The sequence below is a fragment of the Talpa occidentalis genome, unplaced genomic scaffold (assembly GCF_014898055.3).
Source record: "Talpa occidentalis isolate TD23 unplaced genomic scaffold, MPIMG_talOcc4v2.1 talOcc4.5, whole genome shotgun sequence".
NCBI lineage: Eukaryota > Metazoa > Chordata > Mammalia > Eulipotyphla > Talpidae > Talpa > Talpa occidentalis.
Window position 1 is genome coordinate 101,304,913 of NW_023604861.1, and position 18,797 is coordinate 101,323,709.

General features: G+C 40.5%; 1 protein-coding gene across 1 annotated transcript; it reads left to right on the forward strand.

Moving 5' to 3' along the window:
* The first annotated feature begins 1,146 nt into the window (after positions 1 to 1,146).
* On the forward strand, positions 1,147 to 16,371 carry PDCL3 (phosducin like 3). The gene is made up of 6 exons (XM_037527972.2): positions 1,147 to 1,207; positions 4,530 to 4,659; positions 6,469 to 6,559; positions 6,795 to 6,938; positions 7,987 to 8,195; positions 9,337 to 16,371. Exons 1-6 carry the CDS (start codon positions 1,202 to 1,204, stop codon positions 9,477 to 9,479), a joined length of 723 nt encoding a protein of 240 aa, XP_037383869.1. The 5' UTR covers positions 1,147 to 1,201; the 3' UTR covers positions 9,480 to 16,371.
* Positions 16,372 to 18,797: the final 2,426 nt, after the last annotated feature.

Here is an 18,797-nt window from a genome sequence, read left to right on the forward strand (position 1 = left end):
TGTTATAGAGGACCCAAGGCAATGAGAGTCAAAACCACCGCAAATTATTCCTTGTCCTGGTTTCTGCGAATGGGAAAAATTCATTTACAGTTTGCTGCCAGATAAATGAAAACAACAACAACAACAACAACAACAACAACAAAGTTTAAGAGGCCTCTAATTCTGTGAGGAATTAGGTAAAAAAATTAGGATCCTTATAAATATTATTGAATCAAAGCTCCTCGCCCTCAAGGAATCATTTGATTCCTTCGGTAACTGTGTTTGCACACATTAGCAATACCTGAGGATCTTTAAGAAAATCTCAGTCCCATGCCTCATCTTCAGGGACTTAATTGTCTCAGGAGCCCTGTAGTTTCTCAGGTGGCTCTAATAGATAGTCCAAGTAGGAATCCTAGTATACCCCATAGATGTGTGGGTCTGTAGTATTTCCTATGTCCGCTTGATTGCCACTAGGCAGCAAATTAGCTCAGGTCATACTCAGGAGCAAGATTGCTCTCTTACCTCAAAGTTGGAATGCTGTGTAGGCAGAAACCGGGAGCCCAGTGCCTGCATTTTACCCGTCAGTCTTGCTGACTTTTACTCAGCTCCTCCTGCATGACCACCACACGGTTATTCATGTTTGCAACTATCAATCACCTGCGGCTCTACAACTGAAACGCCCCCCACTTTTCTCTTCTTGTCCGTTCTGATCACTGTTCTATCTGCAGAACCTAGACTAGTGCCTGGTACATAGTAAACTCTCAAATGTCTGTTATGACCTAATAGTATTATCCACCCCTGCAATGATAGTTCTAGGTGTTATAGTAACATTCCCATGTAACTGAATGCACGGAAATGCCTGTTTCTGCCTATATAAACCTAGATTGGGTGTGCAGCTGCACGAGATACACGTCACGCCCGGCACCTCCACTCAGCCCAACCCTGTTAGGCCGAAGACCTGCCCTAATAAGGCAGTGCCCGGAACGGGCTCGGCTCACTTTCGCTCCCCAGCAAGGACAGAACCTCGGCGCGTCAAGCCCCACGCATGCGCACACCCCCCCCCCCCCCCCCCGTCCAGGCGCACTTCCTCCTCGGCTCCACCCATCACCGGGGGCGGGGCGAGGCCGGGCGGGCGAAGCCGGCGGTGGCTGCGCGCGTGCGTGGAAGAGCGCGGAGGGGCGGGGGCGCGGCGGTCGGCCGGGCGTGAGCGATCGGAGTCGAGATGCAGGTGAGCGGGGCCGGGGGCGCCAGGCCTAGCGGTAGCGACCGACCGAGTGCCCCTTGGGGTCCGCGCGGCGGCAGTGTCCGCCCGGCCTGCGGGAGCGCCGGGCGCCGCGGGCTCTGGGAAAGCCTCGCGAGCCGGAGCCGGCGCAGGCGCACGGTGGGAGGGCGGCTCTGGCCCCGGGACCCGCGCGGGGGCCTCCCGCGCCTGTGTGCCGCACCCCTCGAATGTCTGTCTGCCTGCCTTTTGGGGCTACCAGCCCTTGAGAACCCCCCGCTTTCCCCAGGGGGATTGTGAAGGACTCACTGGATTCCACCTGGCAAAATTACTACGTATTAACTTTTTTTTTAAAAAAAAAAGATTTATTTATGCATACAAGAGCTGGGGTACAGGCCAGAGATGCGGGGGTGAGAGGATCCACCAGAGACAGAGTGGGGAGCAGAACAGGCAGATTGACTGAAATACACTGCTGAGGGGAGCAGCGGACAAGACAGGAGAGGTCTGCTGCGCCGTGTGGGTAGCCCCCTGGCTGGCCGGGGATCGAACTTGTGCTGCAAAGGCTGCAGATTGCTTCATAGTGCGGTGCCCAACCCCTTGCGCCACCAGGGAGGCCCTACTACGTATTAACTTCTAATAAGCACCTGAGTGGGTGTCTTATGAGTTATTGATCCATTCTGTGGAAGCTAAGGCTTGGAGAAGTGCAGGGTCCCGCAACATAAGAACAATGGGGAGACCGTGTTTCCTCACCTAATAGAAGGTGAGTGAGAGGTTAGTTACACTCTAATGCCGGTCAGGTTGAGGTCTCTCCGGCTCTGACTCAAGGCTTCCAGTACTCTCCGTAAGATTAGGCTCCTCTTTGCTTATTCCTTTCTTGGATAAAGCCAAATCTAGCTTCGTCCATTTCTTGTTCCTGGAACTTGCTAATGAAATTAGACGAAAGGTGAGAGGAAATGAATGGAAATGGGCACTTTTATGAGCAGAAATCTTTGACCACTGCTTTTTGTTACTGTCCAAGTGTTACAGGGCAGCCCCGATATAAAACAGGTTGCCTGACTGTGGGTCCTCACCCGCGCTTAAAAAGAACTTATTAATACCCTACTGCAGGCACACACAAAAGCTTAATAAAAGGTTTATTTACAAGGGAAGGGGAAATGAGGAAAAGTACAACTCAGGGAGAAAAGAGGGAAATAAAGTCTTAAATGCGTCCTACCCTTTCCGCTGCCCTGGAATCCCAGTGGCACTCTGAGAGCTGGCTGCAAGCCACAAGCAGTGAAGCCAAGAGGGGAAGAGAGAGAGACCCCCAAGGCCGGCATCTGGTTTTTATACCAAACCTGGCTGCTTAACTCCACCCCCAGGTCCCAGCCACCTTCCCTTTGGTGGTGATGGGATTTGTCTTTCCCAATGTCTTGATGGCTTTGGTCTGGAGTGGGGGTGGAGTCCACAAAGCCTGCATGGAATTAGCTCAGAACATCCTTTCCCCCTCCATAAGGACCCTGCTCCAAGAGTTATTTTACTGCCTTCCAGACATTGCTATAGTCAGGAATTCTGATTAAATCCTCTGACTCAGTGGCAGATTAGAAATGTTGCTAGTATAGGTCTGGTTGGGGTGGAAAGCACCGGGAGCTGGAAAAGACTATCATTACATATACGGTATGTCTACCACAAACCATACACTCTTATGTGGTGAAGAGGAGGCTGTCCTCTGCATTCTCTTTCTTTCAATTCCCTGATTAAAAATGTCAACCTTTTCGGGTGTCAACTCTGACAACCTGGTGGAAATGAGTCTGTTCGTTTTGTTTTGTTTCGTTTTTTGTAACTTGCTATAATATATCAGCAAGACCATGACACAGCTGGGGCCGCCCTTTCCTAGTGTGCCTTGATTTCTATTCCAAAGAGGTCTGAGCTCCATTACCGTGAGGGTGAACTAGCTACATATGGGTTAAAGACTTAGGAGAATGCTCACTACCTAGCATGCTCAGTAAATGAGCTATTCCACAGGGTGTCAGTTCTTCCTCTCAGGTTGGCCATTAGAGAATTTGGGTAGCTCATCATCAGGTTCTGTACCCTCTCTGATTCTACTGCAGTCATTCAGCTGTGAGATTGTATCTCCTCCTGGCCTTCAATCCTTAGCATATGCTGTCTCTTTGTCTAAAAGTTATTTCCGAAGTTCTTACTCCATGTGACTGGTTTCTTCCCACCCTCCAGGAATGAATAAATGCCACCTCTTCTGGCAATAATCCCACTGCCTACCTGTAACTATATAGGTGCCTCTTCTCACCAACTCTCTCCCTCTGCAGGGCAGCAGCCTTCTGCCTGCCCATGACCTGTCAAGGCTGCCCCCCTTGCAACCATGCAGGCCTCTCTTAGCAAACCTGTACCTTCTGAGGCAGCTCTTCCTGCCCCCTTATGTCTATGCAAGTGTCTTTACTCTTCTGTCCCTTGCCCTAATAAACCTGCCCTTTAAATATTAAATAAATAAATAAATAAATGCCACCTCTTCTGAGAGAACATCCCTGCTCACCCTGTAGAATGCAGACCGCTATAACACTCTAGGTATGTCATCTGTTGGTCACTGCACTTGCTGCGGTTTGTAATACACTGTGTATATGTTTGTGTGTTTACTGGCTCATTGCCTGTCTCTTCCTCTTGACAGTAATGTGGATGCCCCTTCCATTTGTCATGCTTGCCTACCATCTAATATGAAAGTTTAAAATAGGTACTTAATAAATATCTGTTAATTGAATTACTCCAAATTATCAAAACTATTAAACCGAAACCAGGTCATAGCCTGTTGTAAGCATCGATGCTGATCTGTGCAACCTGTATTCTGTTATATTCTATTCTATTATGTTCTGATTTTTACCTTAAAACTAGCTCCCCAGGGGGCCTCTCTGGTGCACAAGGGGTTAAGTCTAAGCCTATCAAGCTAGCTACCGGCAGCCACTGCAGCACTAGTTCAATTCCCGGCCAGGGAGCTAACCCACATGGCTCAGCCGACCTCTCCTGTGTTGCCCGCTGCTCCCCTTAGCAGTGTATTTCAGTAAATCTACCTGTTCTGCTCCACATTCTGTCTCTGATGAATCCTCTCACCTCCCCCCCACTCCCACCCACACACACACACCTGTGGCCTACACCCCAGCTCTTGTATGCATAAATAAAATAAATCTTAAAAAAAAAAACTAGCTCCTCATAAGGGGATTGCAGGAACAGAGGCTATGATCATTTGACACTTTATTAGAAATGGGCCACAGCATAATTTGACTTGCATTCCTCTCTTCCCATCACCTTTTCTGTTTGGCCTCTTACCCTTATGGTTCGTCTTTTCTAGGACCCCAATGCAGACACCGAGTGGAATGACATCTTACGCAAAAAGGGCATCCTGCCCTCAAAGGATAATTTGAAAGAATTGGAAAAGGAGGCAGAAGAGGAGGAACAGCGAGTCCTTCAGCAATCAGTTGGTGAGCTTGCATGTATTCTTCATTCTGTGTATATAATATAAAAAACACCTTCAAGCCTATATCTACTGCAATAGAAAGACACTCTGAGCAAGGGTCGATAACTGAGGATTGGAGTGTTGGAGTGGTCCTGTCTGAGGGACTGCAAGCAAGTCAGGATATCTCTGTCTTCAACTTACATAGAAGTAGGGGCATTTCAGAGGGTTCCTTCATTTCCACAATTTTTTGTCTTTGTCAGAGGAGCATGTGATAATCCTGAAGAAATCTGAGTCTTGACTTTCTGGTCTGTGATTCACTTTGGATAATGTCATGGAAATTTGTTCAGCATTTTTAGTATTTTATTCTCCTGAGCTTATACTTTATTATTTTTGGGTTTGATGGAGAATATTTAAATGGCTTAATATGGGGTAGCATAAGATGTTTGAATTTGTGGGGCCCGAGAAAGGTTTTCATAAAAGTATATGTACCACCTCAAGTGAAATCCCTGGATGATCTGTAAGAAAACCAGTGGCTTCTGAATCAGAATCTTGGGCAGAAAGCTGCATTTTTTTTCTTACACATTAAAGGGACAAGTTTATTAGGAAAAAGAGAAAAAAAAAAGAAAGGCATCTCCATGGTCATAGGTGGGCAGGAGAGCTGCCCAGAAATCTGCATTTTAAACACGTCTCAAAAGATTTGATCCATGCCAAAGTTTTGAATCATTAATTATAGGGTCTAGTACTTTTGTTCCCTGTTTACATGTTAGAGCTAATTTAGAGGAGGCTTTATTGCAAAGCATTTTCCCAGCAAATGTTTATTCAATGATTAATGTGTGTGAAGTACAGTTCTAAGAAGTGGGATTTAGCTGTTCATTGGCCAGACAAAAATCCCTGTCTTCACATAACTTGAATTCTACTGGGAAAGAGAAAGAATAAGCAATACAAAAGTGAAATATAGGAATATAAGGCAGGAAAGGTCTTCAAAAAGCTTGGAGGCTGGTGAGTATTAATTCTAGATAGGGCCAGAGAGCCTCACTGTGATGACATTTGAATTGACCTGAGGAAGGTAAACTGAGCTACTTTATCAAGTGAAAAGCACTTTGGAGAATCTGATGCTGTATCCCTGGGGGAAGGTAGTAGAAAGTTCACAGGCGACTAAGAGCCAAACCATTTAAGACCTTGTATTGATAGCTAGCTTTTATGCCTAATGAGGTGGAGGTCATTGGAGGTTTAAGCACAGGAGTGACATGTCCTGTCAATGGCACCATTCAGTTGTTGCCTTACTGAGCAAGGACTGTGGGGGACAAGGCAGGAAGCAGAGAGACCACTCTGGAAGCTCGAGTAATTCAGGCACAAGATACCGTTGGTTCTGACCAGCATGGTGGTAGTGGAGGAGGTGGTGGCCAGATCTGCCTGTGACTCATGAGAAAAGACTAAGAAGTAGAATGATAATTGCCTTCCCACAGGGGAAGGCTGTGCTAGGGGAGCCTAGCTCTAGGAGAGCCAACTGCTCTCCTTCGTCTCCTGAGAACTGTGGTGTGGATGTGCTTGCAGATCAGACAAGGGATTTCGGGCATCTACAGCTGTTGTTTTATAAACTTGAGAAACTTTGATTCATTTCCTTATTTCTGTGTGGCAATAAGATATTTTGCAGATATCAACAATTTTATCTTTTAAAAACACTATTTACTAGCATAATATTAATACTTTAAAAACTTTTTTTAATGGAAGCTGGGAGTCTTCTGCTCCTGCTTTGTACAGAAAGGAAAATAGCAAAATGCCCATTTGTTCATCTTGGAAACTTTTTGTCTTTTGCCAATTTAACTTAATTCAGTGAAAACATACGAAGATATGACTTTGGAAGAACTAGAGGAAAATGAAGATGAATTTAATGAGGAGGATGAGCGTGCTATTGAAATGTACAGGTTAGTGCAACCAAGAGGAGCTGTTGGTTTTATGTGTGTCCTTTGAAAAGTTAATTTTCCAATTAAGGTAACATTTGAAAGGACTATAATGAAATAATTATATAGCATGAACCAGACTTAGACTTTTGCCTTGAAGCAAATAAATGTGCACCTTTACAAAAGTTGCTTTTTGAAAGTGTGTGTGTGTGTGTGTGTGTGTGTGTGTTTAATACAACTCTCTCTTTCTGTTGTATAGGCAGCAGAGATTGGCTGAGTGGAAAGCAACTAAACTGAAGAATAAATTTGGAGAAGTTCTAGAAATCTCAGGAAAGGATTATGTTCAAGAAGTTACTAAAGCTGGTCAGGGCTTGTGGGTAATCTTGCACCTTTACAAACAAGGGTGAGTTGATTTTATGTACTCTTTACAATGTTATTTTGATTTTATGTCTTGAACATCAGTGGCTTAATCCACATTGGAGGGCTTTATTTTTAACTAGTGTTTTACGTGTTTTTGTTACTTATCTGCCCAAACCTTAGTGTCTGATTTTTGTCTTAAGACTTTTAAAGTAGTATTTGTGACAAATGCAAATAATTTTATTAAAATGTAGTAGTGAAGAGTTTGCCTTTACTGAAAAGGAAATCCTAAGTTACTTATACTTTTTGAGGAACTTTGGCTTTTCAAAATTCCATGTCATCACTTGTGGACAGTGAGGATGACCTTAATGATAATTGTCTGTGTCAGGTCAAGCACTGGTCTACCCTATTTCTTGCCTCCAGTCTTGTGCTTAGCCTGGGAAGTCCAGTGCTGGTGTAGGAGTTTCCTTAAAGCAGGAAATGCTTTCTGACCTGTTACTCACATTGTAAATATTGAATGTTCTCTCAGTCTTACAGAAGGACATAATGATTACCTTTTACATTGAAGTTGTTTTTCTGGCAGATTGTTGGGTTAAATAAAATTGAACTTTGCATTTTGAGCGTTTTTTTAAACTTTTATTTTCTATTTTTTTGAGTAGATGAACTGGGGTGTAGGCCAGATGTGCAGAGGGTGAGGGAAATCACCAGAGACAGAGTGGGGAGCAGAACAGGTGGATCTACTGATACACTGCTAAGGGGAGCAGTGGACGAGACTGAAGAGGTCTGCTATGCCATATGTGGGTCAGCTCCCTGGCAGGGCATTGAACTCAGACCCTAGTGGTGATAACACCGAGATTTACTTGCTAGAGCACCAGGGAGGCCCATGGATTTTGAGTTCTTAACTCATCCTGAACATATTAGAAAGTTTGTGAAAAATATCAAATTCATCTTGACTGGAGTAGCAGAATCACTTGTGAAGTCTTATTAATGAGATTTCACATAGGGCAGAAGGGTAGTTTATCTTTGTCCTTTATAAATACATAATTGTAATTGCTTCTATTTCTCGTCTCTTCTCACAATTGTCTATTTTACAGGATTCCCCTCTGTGCTCTGATAAATCAACACTTCAATGAACTTGCCAGGAAATTTCCTAATGTCAAATTTATCAAAGCCATTTCAACAACATGCATACCCAATTACCCTGATCGGAATCTGCCCACGATATTTGTTTACCTTGAAGGTGAAATTAAGGCTCAGTTTATTGGACCTCTAGTGTTTGGTGGCATGAGCCTGACAAGAGATGGTAAGTCCTCTTCGAGGTGGTCTAGACTTGAGAAGTGGCAAGGGGATATTTCTGTTACAGTGCATGTTGATGATTTTTTTAATTTCCCTTTGCTTCTATGTCAGTGGTTGTTAAAAAAGAAGAAAGACAGTTACAAATGGGTGCTAATCATTCTCAGTAAAAGAGGGTACAATTAACTGTAAAATATACATATTTAGTATCGATCGCTGATATGCTTTGTCTCTACAATTGAATTTGTTTTTTAAAGTTATACCTCAAGATCACATCATTTATTTTTTATGTAACTCACATGAACATTAATGACAGATGCTTTGTGTGTGTGTGTGTGTGTGTGTGTGTGTGTGTGCGTGTGTATACAGCACTTTTAAATTAATAGGACTGAAGTAAAATTAGTTATCAGAGCAGAGCATCACTGCATTGATCTACTTTTAAACCAGATTATTTGCTGTAGACTCTCTCAGGGTGTCCCTTACTTCTGCCTGGGATCATTTCTGCAGTGGAAGAATGTATCCCTTGAATTTGCATCACAAGGTATCATACCTTGTGGCATTTCAGTGATTATAAAACAGTGAAATATAGGAATGAAGCTTTTAATCACTGATTATTTTCTTTCTAGTATTTCTTCTCTCTTTTTTTCAATTTTGTGGAACAAATTTATCAGTTCCAGAATGTCACACATTTTTCCTTTAACTTTACTACATTGAGGTGCTGAACATGAGAATTCGGAATTCTCTTTTATTAGCTAAATTATAGTCAATGATTAAGTTGCCTGCAGGCCTTCAAAGACTCTATCCATTAAATGTTTCCTGCTAATTTCATTCCTGGGATTGTCCAAACTATTATCATAGTCATAAGACGATACGTTTAGTCTTTGTTTTTTATTTTGGTCACTATATAGGTTTGGATTTCTGTAATATCTCATTTGGTCGCACCTTCTGGAAAAGTGTTTGAAAATATTTTTGTTTTCCTTCTTAAATGTCTGATTACCCCTCCTCCTTCTAGGTACCTTATAATTATGGCGCTAAAATTATAAATTGTCATTAAATATTGTTTCTACTTAGAAAAAAAACTGAACGGGCTTGAGAGTGAGGGGAATCTATGTAGCTTGTCTTAGGTGACTTACTTTTTCTTTATCACGTAGAGTTGGAATGGAAATTGTCTGAGTCTGGAGCAATCAAGACAGACCTGGAGGAAAACCCTAAAAGACCAATCGAAGACAAGTTGCTGTCCTCGGTGCGGGGCTCAGTGCCCATGAGGAGTGGCAGTGACTCTGAGGACGATTAAGGCTGCAGCTAGGGTAAAGTGTCCAACCTTCTTGATGTGACGGGTCATCTGGATTTTTTAAAAAAAGGGAAAATATAGGTTCAAATCCTTCGGTGTTAGCCTTTTTAGTTAAGACTTGAATCTCAGACCTCAGAAGTAATCATTGCCTGGAATCCTATCAAATTTCTTGGAACTCTTTTAAAATTAAGAACATTTCCTTAAAAAAAAAAAAAGGAAACAGCTATTGTTTTGGCAAATTTCTGTTTTCCTCATTTATATTTTAAGTAAACCATAAAACTATTTACTATTTGTTGACCTATGACAATGTAAAGGAATATGTAGTTTTTTTATAATATGAATAAATTATACAGTAGAAAAACTTGCAAACTAAACTTTACAGTAACGTTACTGTTCATTTTTATTCTTTTATAAAGATTGCAACATTAATATTGACTCAAATAATGGAATGATCTATCGGAAAAAATCTTGGTATTTATCCTATTTCTAAAAATTAGGAAATTTTTATGGAAAAAAATATTTGTCTTATCAAAGCAATAACTGGAAGATCCAGTGAACTGCCATTTCATGGTGACTGTTTTTCCATTTAAAATAACTTTTTGTCTCAGACCATGGGCATGTCAACTAATCTCAGTTACTTAAATTCTTTTTTAGACATAAACAGATACACGTACAACATAAATAGTCTCAATTAATTTAAAAAAAGCATATTAAGATGTTTTCTTAACCTCTTAGCATTTGGTACTTGTAAAATTAATACTGGTTTGAATCATAAAATTATAAATCAGACCAGGCACAGAATTCCTCCAGATTGCATTGTAAAGTACATTTTTGCTATAATTCAAAGAATAACAAGAAGCTGTGACCCATTTTATCTGTGAGCAGTATCTGTGTTAGTGACTATTTAGTTTTCTACACACACGAGAACCACCACTGTTGAGAAAAACATTCTCTGTTGGTTTACCTTGAAGGCTTTAATTGCAGGTTTGAAACAGCTTGGACAGTTCTCTCACTCTCACTGGGCTTTGTGGGAGAGCTGACCTCTTGGATTTTCTTTTGATAGCTGACATTAAAGTGAAATGTGTGGGAAGAACAAAGGTGAAAAAGTTGATTGCTGTACTCTCCTGAGAGCCGCATTGTATACAGCTCCCCAGAAAGAGGGAGAGCTGTGAATGTGTGGGCACCAGCAGCCATGGCCATGAAGAACACCGGTTCTCTTCCACTGGGAAGCCCATGCAGGATGCTATTCTGAACATTCACTAGACCACTTAGAAATGTGTAAGTGAGATAACTGCCTCACATTCTTGCCTCCACACCAGACTAAGCCACTTCATTTGAGCCCAGCAAAAGTAAGGTGCCTGTGGACTGGATGAACGAGCCTGTCTGTCCACTCTTGGCTCTCGGCAGCTGTTTAGTTTTGCTGACTGGACTTGATTTAAAATGATGGAGAAAAGCATCGCTATTCTAAAATTAATATTGTCATTTAGAACCTGACCTACAAATTTCTGCAGGTTAGTTAATTCTGGGATACTTGCCTATAATATTTGACATTATCTTCTTGCTGTTTCCTTTGGAGCGACAGTGATGTGCCAGAGGCCAGAGGACTTGGGACACATATAGTAAGCGTTTATAATTCCACAGCAGAAACACATAGTGACCAGGGGAAACTAGACCAGAAGGATACCAAGACCTGTCATGTGTTGTTGGAGGGAAAGTGATGGGGAAGGGTGTTTATGCAAGTGCTGGGAGGCCCTTTCTTAAGTGATTAGTGAGAAATGGTTCTAGAAAGTTGTAATATTAAATGATTGGGAGGACTAAAACTTTGTAATTCAATATGATTGAGCCCTCTCTATTTTGTACTTAGGTTGTATATCTTACCTTATTACAAATCTAAACCAAGTTGGCAAACCATGGCTTAGTCAGAGTCCCAACACAGGGCAGCCTCCTCGGGTCAGTACTTCATAAAAGTTCCACTGGGCACAAAAGGCACTTTTTCAGACAAGAAAAGACTGTTTAGAAAGATGTTCTCTGCTACTAGTGCTACATTTTTTTTTTGGCCAGTTTTTATCTGGCTTTAAATTCAATTTTGTTATGTAATCAATCCAAATTTTAACAAAGTGCTTCTCAAGTGTGATAACCCAAATGTGTTGTGACTGTGTTGCTTACTATAGAAACCTGTTCCTTTGAAAGCAATTTTGTCCTGTTTATGAAAGCCAGTTGTTAGTCATAAATATAAGCCTTTTTGACATGTGTCTTGATACTGTTTGCATTTACAGAGCATATGGTCACAATTTCACCCTGTGCACACTGCCCCCTAGCAACCTTCACAAGAAACCTTGTCATTTGCTTGCTACCAGGAATCTCGTGGTCCAGTCTCACCACCTTGGAACCTGCACAGTAGCCTCACCTTCTCTTTCTGTTTCTTTAAGCCTCCAGTGAAGATGTCTACTCCAGTTTTAAACCCTGCTGTGCTTTTGACCCTCTCCTCTCCCACATTCTTTAGGATTTTTGTTCCAGTAAATTATCGTCTTGATTTCAGTCTCTCTCTCTCTTGTGAGGTCTCAGGCACTAAAAGTGTTTAGGTCTTGTGACAGAGACTGCTGTTTGCTTACCTAGTGTTCAGGATTCTGCAATTCTACTCTAGCAGTTGTGGGACCAGCTAAAAGATAAAATTTCTGACTTCTGAGCTCACCAGAGGGAGAGGTGGGCAGAAGTTGACTGGTAGTTTAAGAACAGCTTTCTTAAAAACAACAAATCAGTATGTACTCTTTTTGAGCTTAACCTCCTCCTGCTTCCTGCTAAAATGTATATATGATCGCAGCCTACATAGGCCACAGGGCATCTTAATAGAGACTAAAAGTAAGGATAATCCTGAAGGCATAGAACCTCTGTAATTGACCTGCCCCCTCTGGACTTGTGTTTTGCGAAAGAATTAACTTCCACCTTGGTCTCTTTTAGTAACAGCAGATGCATTTCTTACTGAAGTCACAAGCTCATCACTAGAGGAATCAGCTTCAACCCCACTTTCTCCCCACTTTGAAATTGCTCAATAAAAGAGCATTTATATTCCTTGTCCCCTGCTGCTACTTCATTTTCATTGCCTTTCAATTACTTTATGAAAGGACTTAAGGACTTCTATTTCCATTGTGTGAAGAACTACATACTTTAAACAACTCACCTGATAATAACTCAAAATGTTGGGTAAAATTTTTATAATAAGGGATTTCTTTCAAATGACTGGAATCCCAAAGGACTGTCTTTAGTATTAGGGTGAGTTGGTACTACTTAGACACAGTCATCTATAAAGCCTTCCCTCCTGTGTGTTTGCAGTTTGAATTCTCCTGGTGTATGTGGTCTAAGTTCTGAAAGAATGAAGTTCTTAAAGAGGCCCTAAATTGTTAATGCCTAGAAGCTCATGACCAAAGCAATTTTGTAGAATAACACAGTAGAATAATACAGCTTTAATATGACCCTCAAACACTCATGTCCTAAGTTCGGAAATCACAGGATGCCTTAGGTAATGAATCCTGAACAAAACTGAGCAGAAGGTATTACAATCAGACCTGCAAAGACAGTATATTGAATTTTCAGGCAGAATATAAGATGAATCCATTTAAGATGTTTCAATAAAAGAGTAATGAATTCCTGATATAAAAATAAATCTTTTACATAAAGAAGGTTTGAAAAAGAATTAGTGAACTGAAAAGTAGAGTCAGATAATTGCCAAGTCTGTAGCACGTACAGAAAAAAGGTGGGAATATAAAAGTTAGCTTAAGAGATGTGAGGAAAGACTGATAAGGTCTAACATACCTCTTAGAGTGTTAGAAGGACAATGCTGGAAACACTTGAAAGTACTATATGTTGAAATTTTGGAAAAAAGATTTCTAGAATTGATGAAAGACACCCTCAGATTTAAAAAGCTATATAAATTCCGAATAAGTTCAATAAATCCATACCTCCGTACACAGGGTGAAACTGCAAAATATCAGATATTTATAAAAGATATCAGATATTTATTTATCAGACATTTAAAAAGTTAGATTTCCTACAGCACAGTAACAGTAAGGCTTATTGACTTCTTAACAGCAACAATGAAAGTCAGAAAACAAATAATATCAGTGGACTAAGAAAAAACAACAAAACTATGAGCCAAGAATTGTTAGTAACCAGCAAAGCTCTATTTTAGGAATGAGGATGAAATAGACACTTCAGACAGAATGAGTAAGTTTGTCATTAGCAGACTCACTAGAGGAAACTTAAGAGGATTTTGCTTTGTGCAGAAGGACAATGAACTGATAAAAGGTTTATCAGCTGAAGGAGTTTGAAATAAGGTCTGAAAACATGTTGACCAAAAATAAGATGGGTATATCTGAACAAACGTTGACTTGACAAAATATTACAAGTAATGTCTTTCTCACATTAAGAGCGAAACAGAGCTAAATAAACAGGACAATGCAGCATAGAACAAGCAGCAATTGAAGAAGTAGTCAGGATTCTCTAATTCCTAGATTCTTACAAGTGTTCAAAAGGTTAGCAAAGATGTGCACGTTAAAGGTGAGTTTATTCATGGTGACAGTAAAAGGGAAAAAAGTGGGGGTGGATGGCTCAGTTAATTCAACAGAAGACCAGAAGGAAGAGTAAAAAGAAAGAAGACCCATAGAAAGTCTAAAATAAGTTGTTAGAAATAAACTTAAAACAATAGTGACAATAAATGTAAGTGAATAGTACTCTTAATGGTTGTACCATATGTTCTGGCAATCATACTCCCAGTTGTTTGTCCAACTGATTTGAAACTACGTTTACACAAAAACCTACTCACAAACAACAGCAACTTATAATTGACAACGACAAAATTAAAATAGCAGTTGATGAATGGATACACTAGTACAGTGACACAATTGTATGTTATTTCAGCAATAAAAATGAGCTATTCACAAAAAAACATGGATGCGAAGTGAAATAAGCTTGTCTAAAAAGACTATTGTTCTACTTATGTAACATTCTGGATAAGGCAAAACTGGGTATACTAAAAAATCAGTGGTTACTCAGCGGTTCAGGAGCTTGAGAGAATTGAAAAGGAAAAACTTACAGGATTTTGGGGACTGGAAGTGTTCTGAATGATACAGTAGTGGTGGAGGTATAACATGCATTTTTTTAAAACATAGAATTTTACACCAGAGAGAATGAACTTCATGTGTGCAAATGTAAGAAAGTTGAGGAGTTGGGGTACCTGGATCAAATACAGGATGTGACAAAATAATGTTATAAATGTGTGAAAAAACCTCACAGAAGGGGGTAGGGTAAAGGTGCTGATATGAGTTACTTTGGAATTGAGTAGAGTCTACAAGATGAAAGGCAGAAGAAACTACATGAGCCCAGTGCTCTAGCTGATGAGGTTTTCTCACAGCGGTACAGGTTAGCAATTCTGATAACTGCGGATTGAACCATTAATCCTGATACCAGGATTGAACGATTAAATAACTGGATGGCAGGTGGTGGGAACCAGGTTTCTCGCTGTTGGTTGTGAGATTGGAGCAACAGGAGGAGGTTGGAATGATCTATGTGCTAATGGATTGTATGAACTCATGTTTAGTTTAATGTAGATACGGAGGGTTATTATATATTTAGTGTACAGACACAGGTTAAGTGAACATTTCTTTGCTCAGTTGAGGGAGTTTAAAATAAGCAATGACACCCAAGAGCAAAAACCACACCTCTCACTCAGATGTTTGTTTCTAATACCATCCTCCAAAAGAGGAAGCAGAGCCCTCTAGAGAAAGTTAATTCTTGAAACAAGAATAGTGAATAGACAAGATTAACCTGGGTCATCTTGTGCCATAAAGAAGTGCTCAAGGGGCCTACAGGTTATGTCTAAGCACTGTCACCGCTACCGCCTGAGTTCCATCCCAGCCAGGGAGCTAACCCACATATGGCACAACAGATCTCTCCTATCTCGCCCGCTGCTCCCCTCAACAACATATTTCAGTAAATCTGCCTGGTCTGCTCCCCACTCTGTCTCAGGTGAATCCTTAAATACACCACCCCCCGCCACACCTCTGGCCTACACCCCAGTTCTACACAAAAGTTTAAAAACAAAGTGCTCAAAACTAAAACCTTAAAGATAGGAATATGTCAAAAGGATACAGGAATCCAACTGAAAGATCGCCTAGTGGCTAAAACTGGAACAATTTGAGCAACAAAATAAATATTGGATTATAACCCAAAGCATAACATAAATGTCCATGAGCCCATAAATGATTGAATAGACAAGTGGAGGAGAAGAGACTATCTCCCATGGGGAATTATAATTTATATAAGATGCTCTGCACTTCAGATATTCCACTCCCATTATGGTTTGCACAGAGTATCTTCCTTCCAAAGTGTGGAAAGGGGGAGAAAGAGTTATTTTACTGTTTAGAAACCTGTCAAACACTATCCCAACCAGGTGATCAAGGTCCAAATCAAGTGATAAATCATATTGTTGATAAGGTCCCTGAATGTGATGTGATGAAAATGACACAAGGTAAGCTCTTTAGTTGTCCTCCCCCAAAATCCATAGTTATGCACAAGCATATAACAAATCTCAATTGAGGGACAATCTACAAAGTAGCCAGAACTACTCCAAATTTGTCATCAAAAACAAGGAAAAAACCGAGAAATTGGCACTCAAGCTGTGCCTAAGGAGACATGACTACTATGTAATATGGTGTCCTGGATGGGGTTTGAGAGTGGAAAAAAGAACACTAAAGGAAAATGAAGGAATTCTGAATAAAGTATACACTTTATTATGTTAGCAATACTGATTTATTAATTGTGATAAATGTACCATACTAATGGAAGATGTAATTACAGAGGAAACTGGGTGAAAGGTATATGGTTACTATCTTCTTAATTTTTTTGTAAATCTAAAACTATAATAAATGAAATTTATTTTTAAAATACATTGTTTTTTTTAATCACATCAAAATGGAAATTGTCATTAAGAAAGCTCAGTTCTTGGTTGTCATATGTTCGTAGAAAAGAGCAAGAATTAAAGAGTGTAAGTCTGAGTTTGGGTCTACCCAATACAGAGCCTGAGTGGTGGGCTTGAGTGTAGAGTGAGAGAGGACCCCAAGGAGTAGGAGAAAGGAAGCTGGAATAGGGAAACTGCGAAGAGAAAAGGTCAGTACAGGGGTGGGAATATAGTTAGTGTTGTCAACAGTGGGAACCCAATGCCTTTGAGACTCTAAGGACACAGAGGAGTCCATCCGCAGGGGACCCTGAGTTGTTTATCATCCAGTCCTGGCCCCCAATGTTTGATGGCTGCTCTCAGTGGGGTTAAATCCCTTGCACTTCAGGGTTGTATTTTCACAAGGACTGAACAAGTGTCTCTGCCTTGGAGAAGGACTTGGGCGCACAGACCAGATGTGCCTTTTTGATGGAAGACTGATGGTATAAGGTGAGTCTGAACTTGCATATTTAGTGTACTTGCATGGACATTAGTTCTGTTTTACACATTTGAAAAAATTTAGACATACTCAAATTTTTGAACCACTTTTGTGTATACACAAAAAGGAAAAGAGAAGCAAAATAAGTTGGTTCAGGTATTTGTAAAATGTTCTTCCAACAGGAGTCCTGCTATGACACTTTGTTCTGTGTTTTAAAGCTGGCACAAATAAATAAACAAACAAACAAACAAACAAATAAATAAATAAATAAAGCTGACACTTCCTTGATCCTACCAGAAGGTGGCAGTAATAACAATGCGATCACCAGCGTCACTTGGACAGTAGCTACACAAGAGATGCCAGGAATTCAGAAGTAAAAGAGGGGGAAATGTGCTGGAATTGATGAATGAGGTACTTATATCCCATTGTGGATGAAGCTACATTACGTTATTTTAACTTTACCTTTCTAGCTTTTAATTCTTTTTTTTTTTAATTTATTTATGCATACAAGAACTGGGGTACAAGCCAGAGGTGTGGGGAGTGAGAGGATTCACCGGAGACAGAGTGAGGAACAGAATAGCCAGATCCACTGAAATACACTGCCAAGGGGAGCTGCAGGCGAGACAGGAGAGGTCTGCTGCACCATGTGGGAAGCATCCTGGCCCAGGATGAATCCACAACTTCATGGGTTGTGTCTTAACCCCTTGTGCCACCAGGGAGGCCCTAGCTTTTAATTCTGAAAGATCATTAACTTCCTGAATCTATTGACATTTAAAATATTGATAATAGCAACTTCAACAGGAAAAATACTTCTAGTATCTCTTTTAAACCTCTTAAAGTGGGTACATTTTTCAATTAGAAACACTTTTTGTGCCTTTCTCTGAGATGGTGATTTAAAAATTCTAAGGAAACATTTCAAAATGCATACATAGTTCATAAAAAGTTATAGTTAGTAAGAAGTTGAATAATTAACAAATCAATCCTTTGCCTTCTCGCAGATATTAAAGAACATTTTGAAATGAAAAAGACAGAACTCTTTGTTCAATCATGGCATTTGATATACCTTGATGATGAAGTAGCATAATATGCACACACACACACAAACACACTCAAGCAGTCTATACAGGACTACACTAACACCAAGTCAGGGTAGATTGGTCAGCTCCAAATCATCTCCCTTACTGACTTAGGGTTCCAACGGATTTTCTAATTTTGTTTTGGTTTCCCAATGCTACTAGGAAGAAAACGTGGGAAGTCCAGTGTTTGACAGTTCCATCTCTTGGTCAAGTTAATACAGCTTCCAAAGTGTGTGCCAAGGTGCCCCAGAGTCCCAAAACAAGTTTTTGGGAGCAGGATATCTGAGTTTTTAAGGAAAACAGCAACACTGCATGTTTATGAAACCACAGGAGCTCTTATATCTATGTGGTTCATAGATTGCTCTAACATTCCTTTTGATGGTGTCAGATCTTTCCAAAACTGTGTTTGGGCAGTTGCTGTGATAATAGCAGGTTTGGCTCAAAAATCAATGTGGAGTAGGAAATGAGGGGTGGGGACAAGGTCAATTTCAAGGCCAGAGGAAGCGTGTAGTGCCCAAAAGGTACTCACATCACATTGGCAAGTAATAAGTATACTGTTTTTTTTTTTTTTCAGTTTTCATATATGTGTATATATTTATGAACCTCTAAAGGAATAAATTGGTATTCTAGCTTATAATTAAATCTAAAACCACGTACTTGAAACAAATCAATCCCCAAATTTTTATTATCTCTGTTAATAAAGGGTATTCTCAAATATGTCAGGCTCAGGACTACACCTGGAATTCTGGGGTGACCCATATTACCCCAAGGACCAATCTTTTTAGGGCAGATTACTTAATTTTTATCATCACCTGAAG

Coding starts and splice junctions, on each gene's coding strand:
- PDCL3 (XM_037527972.2), top strand. Junction 4,660..6,468: donor AGTCCTTCAGCAATCAGTTG/GTGAGCTTGCAT, acceptor AACTTAATTCAG/TGAAAACATACGAAGATATG. Junction 6,939..7,986: donor TTGCACCTTTACAAACAAGG/GTGAGTTGATTT, acceptor TCTATTTTACAG/GATTCCCCTCTGTGCTCTGA.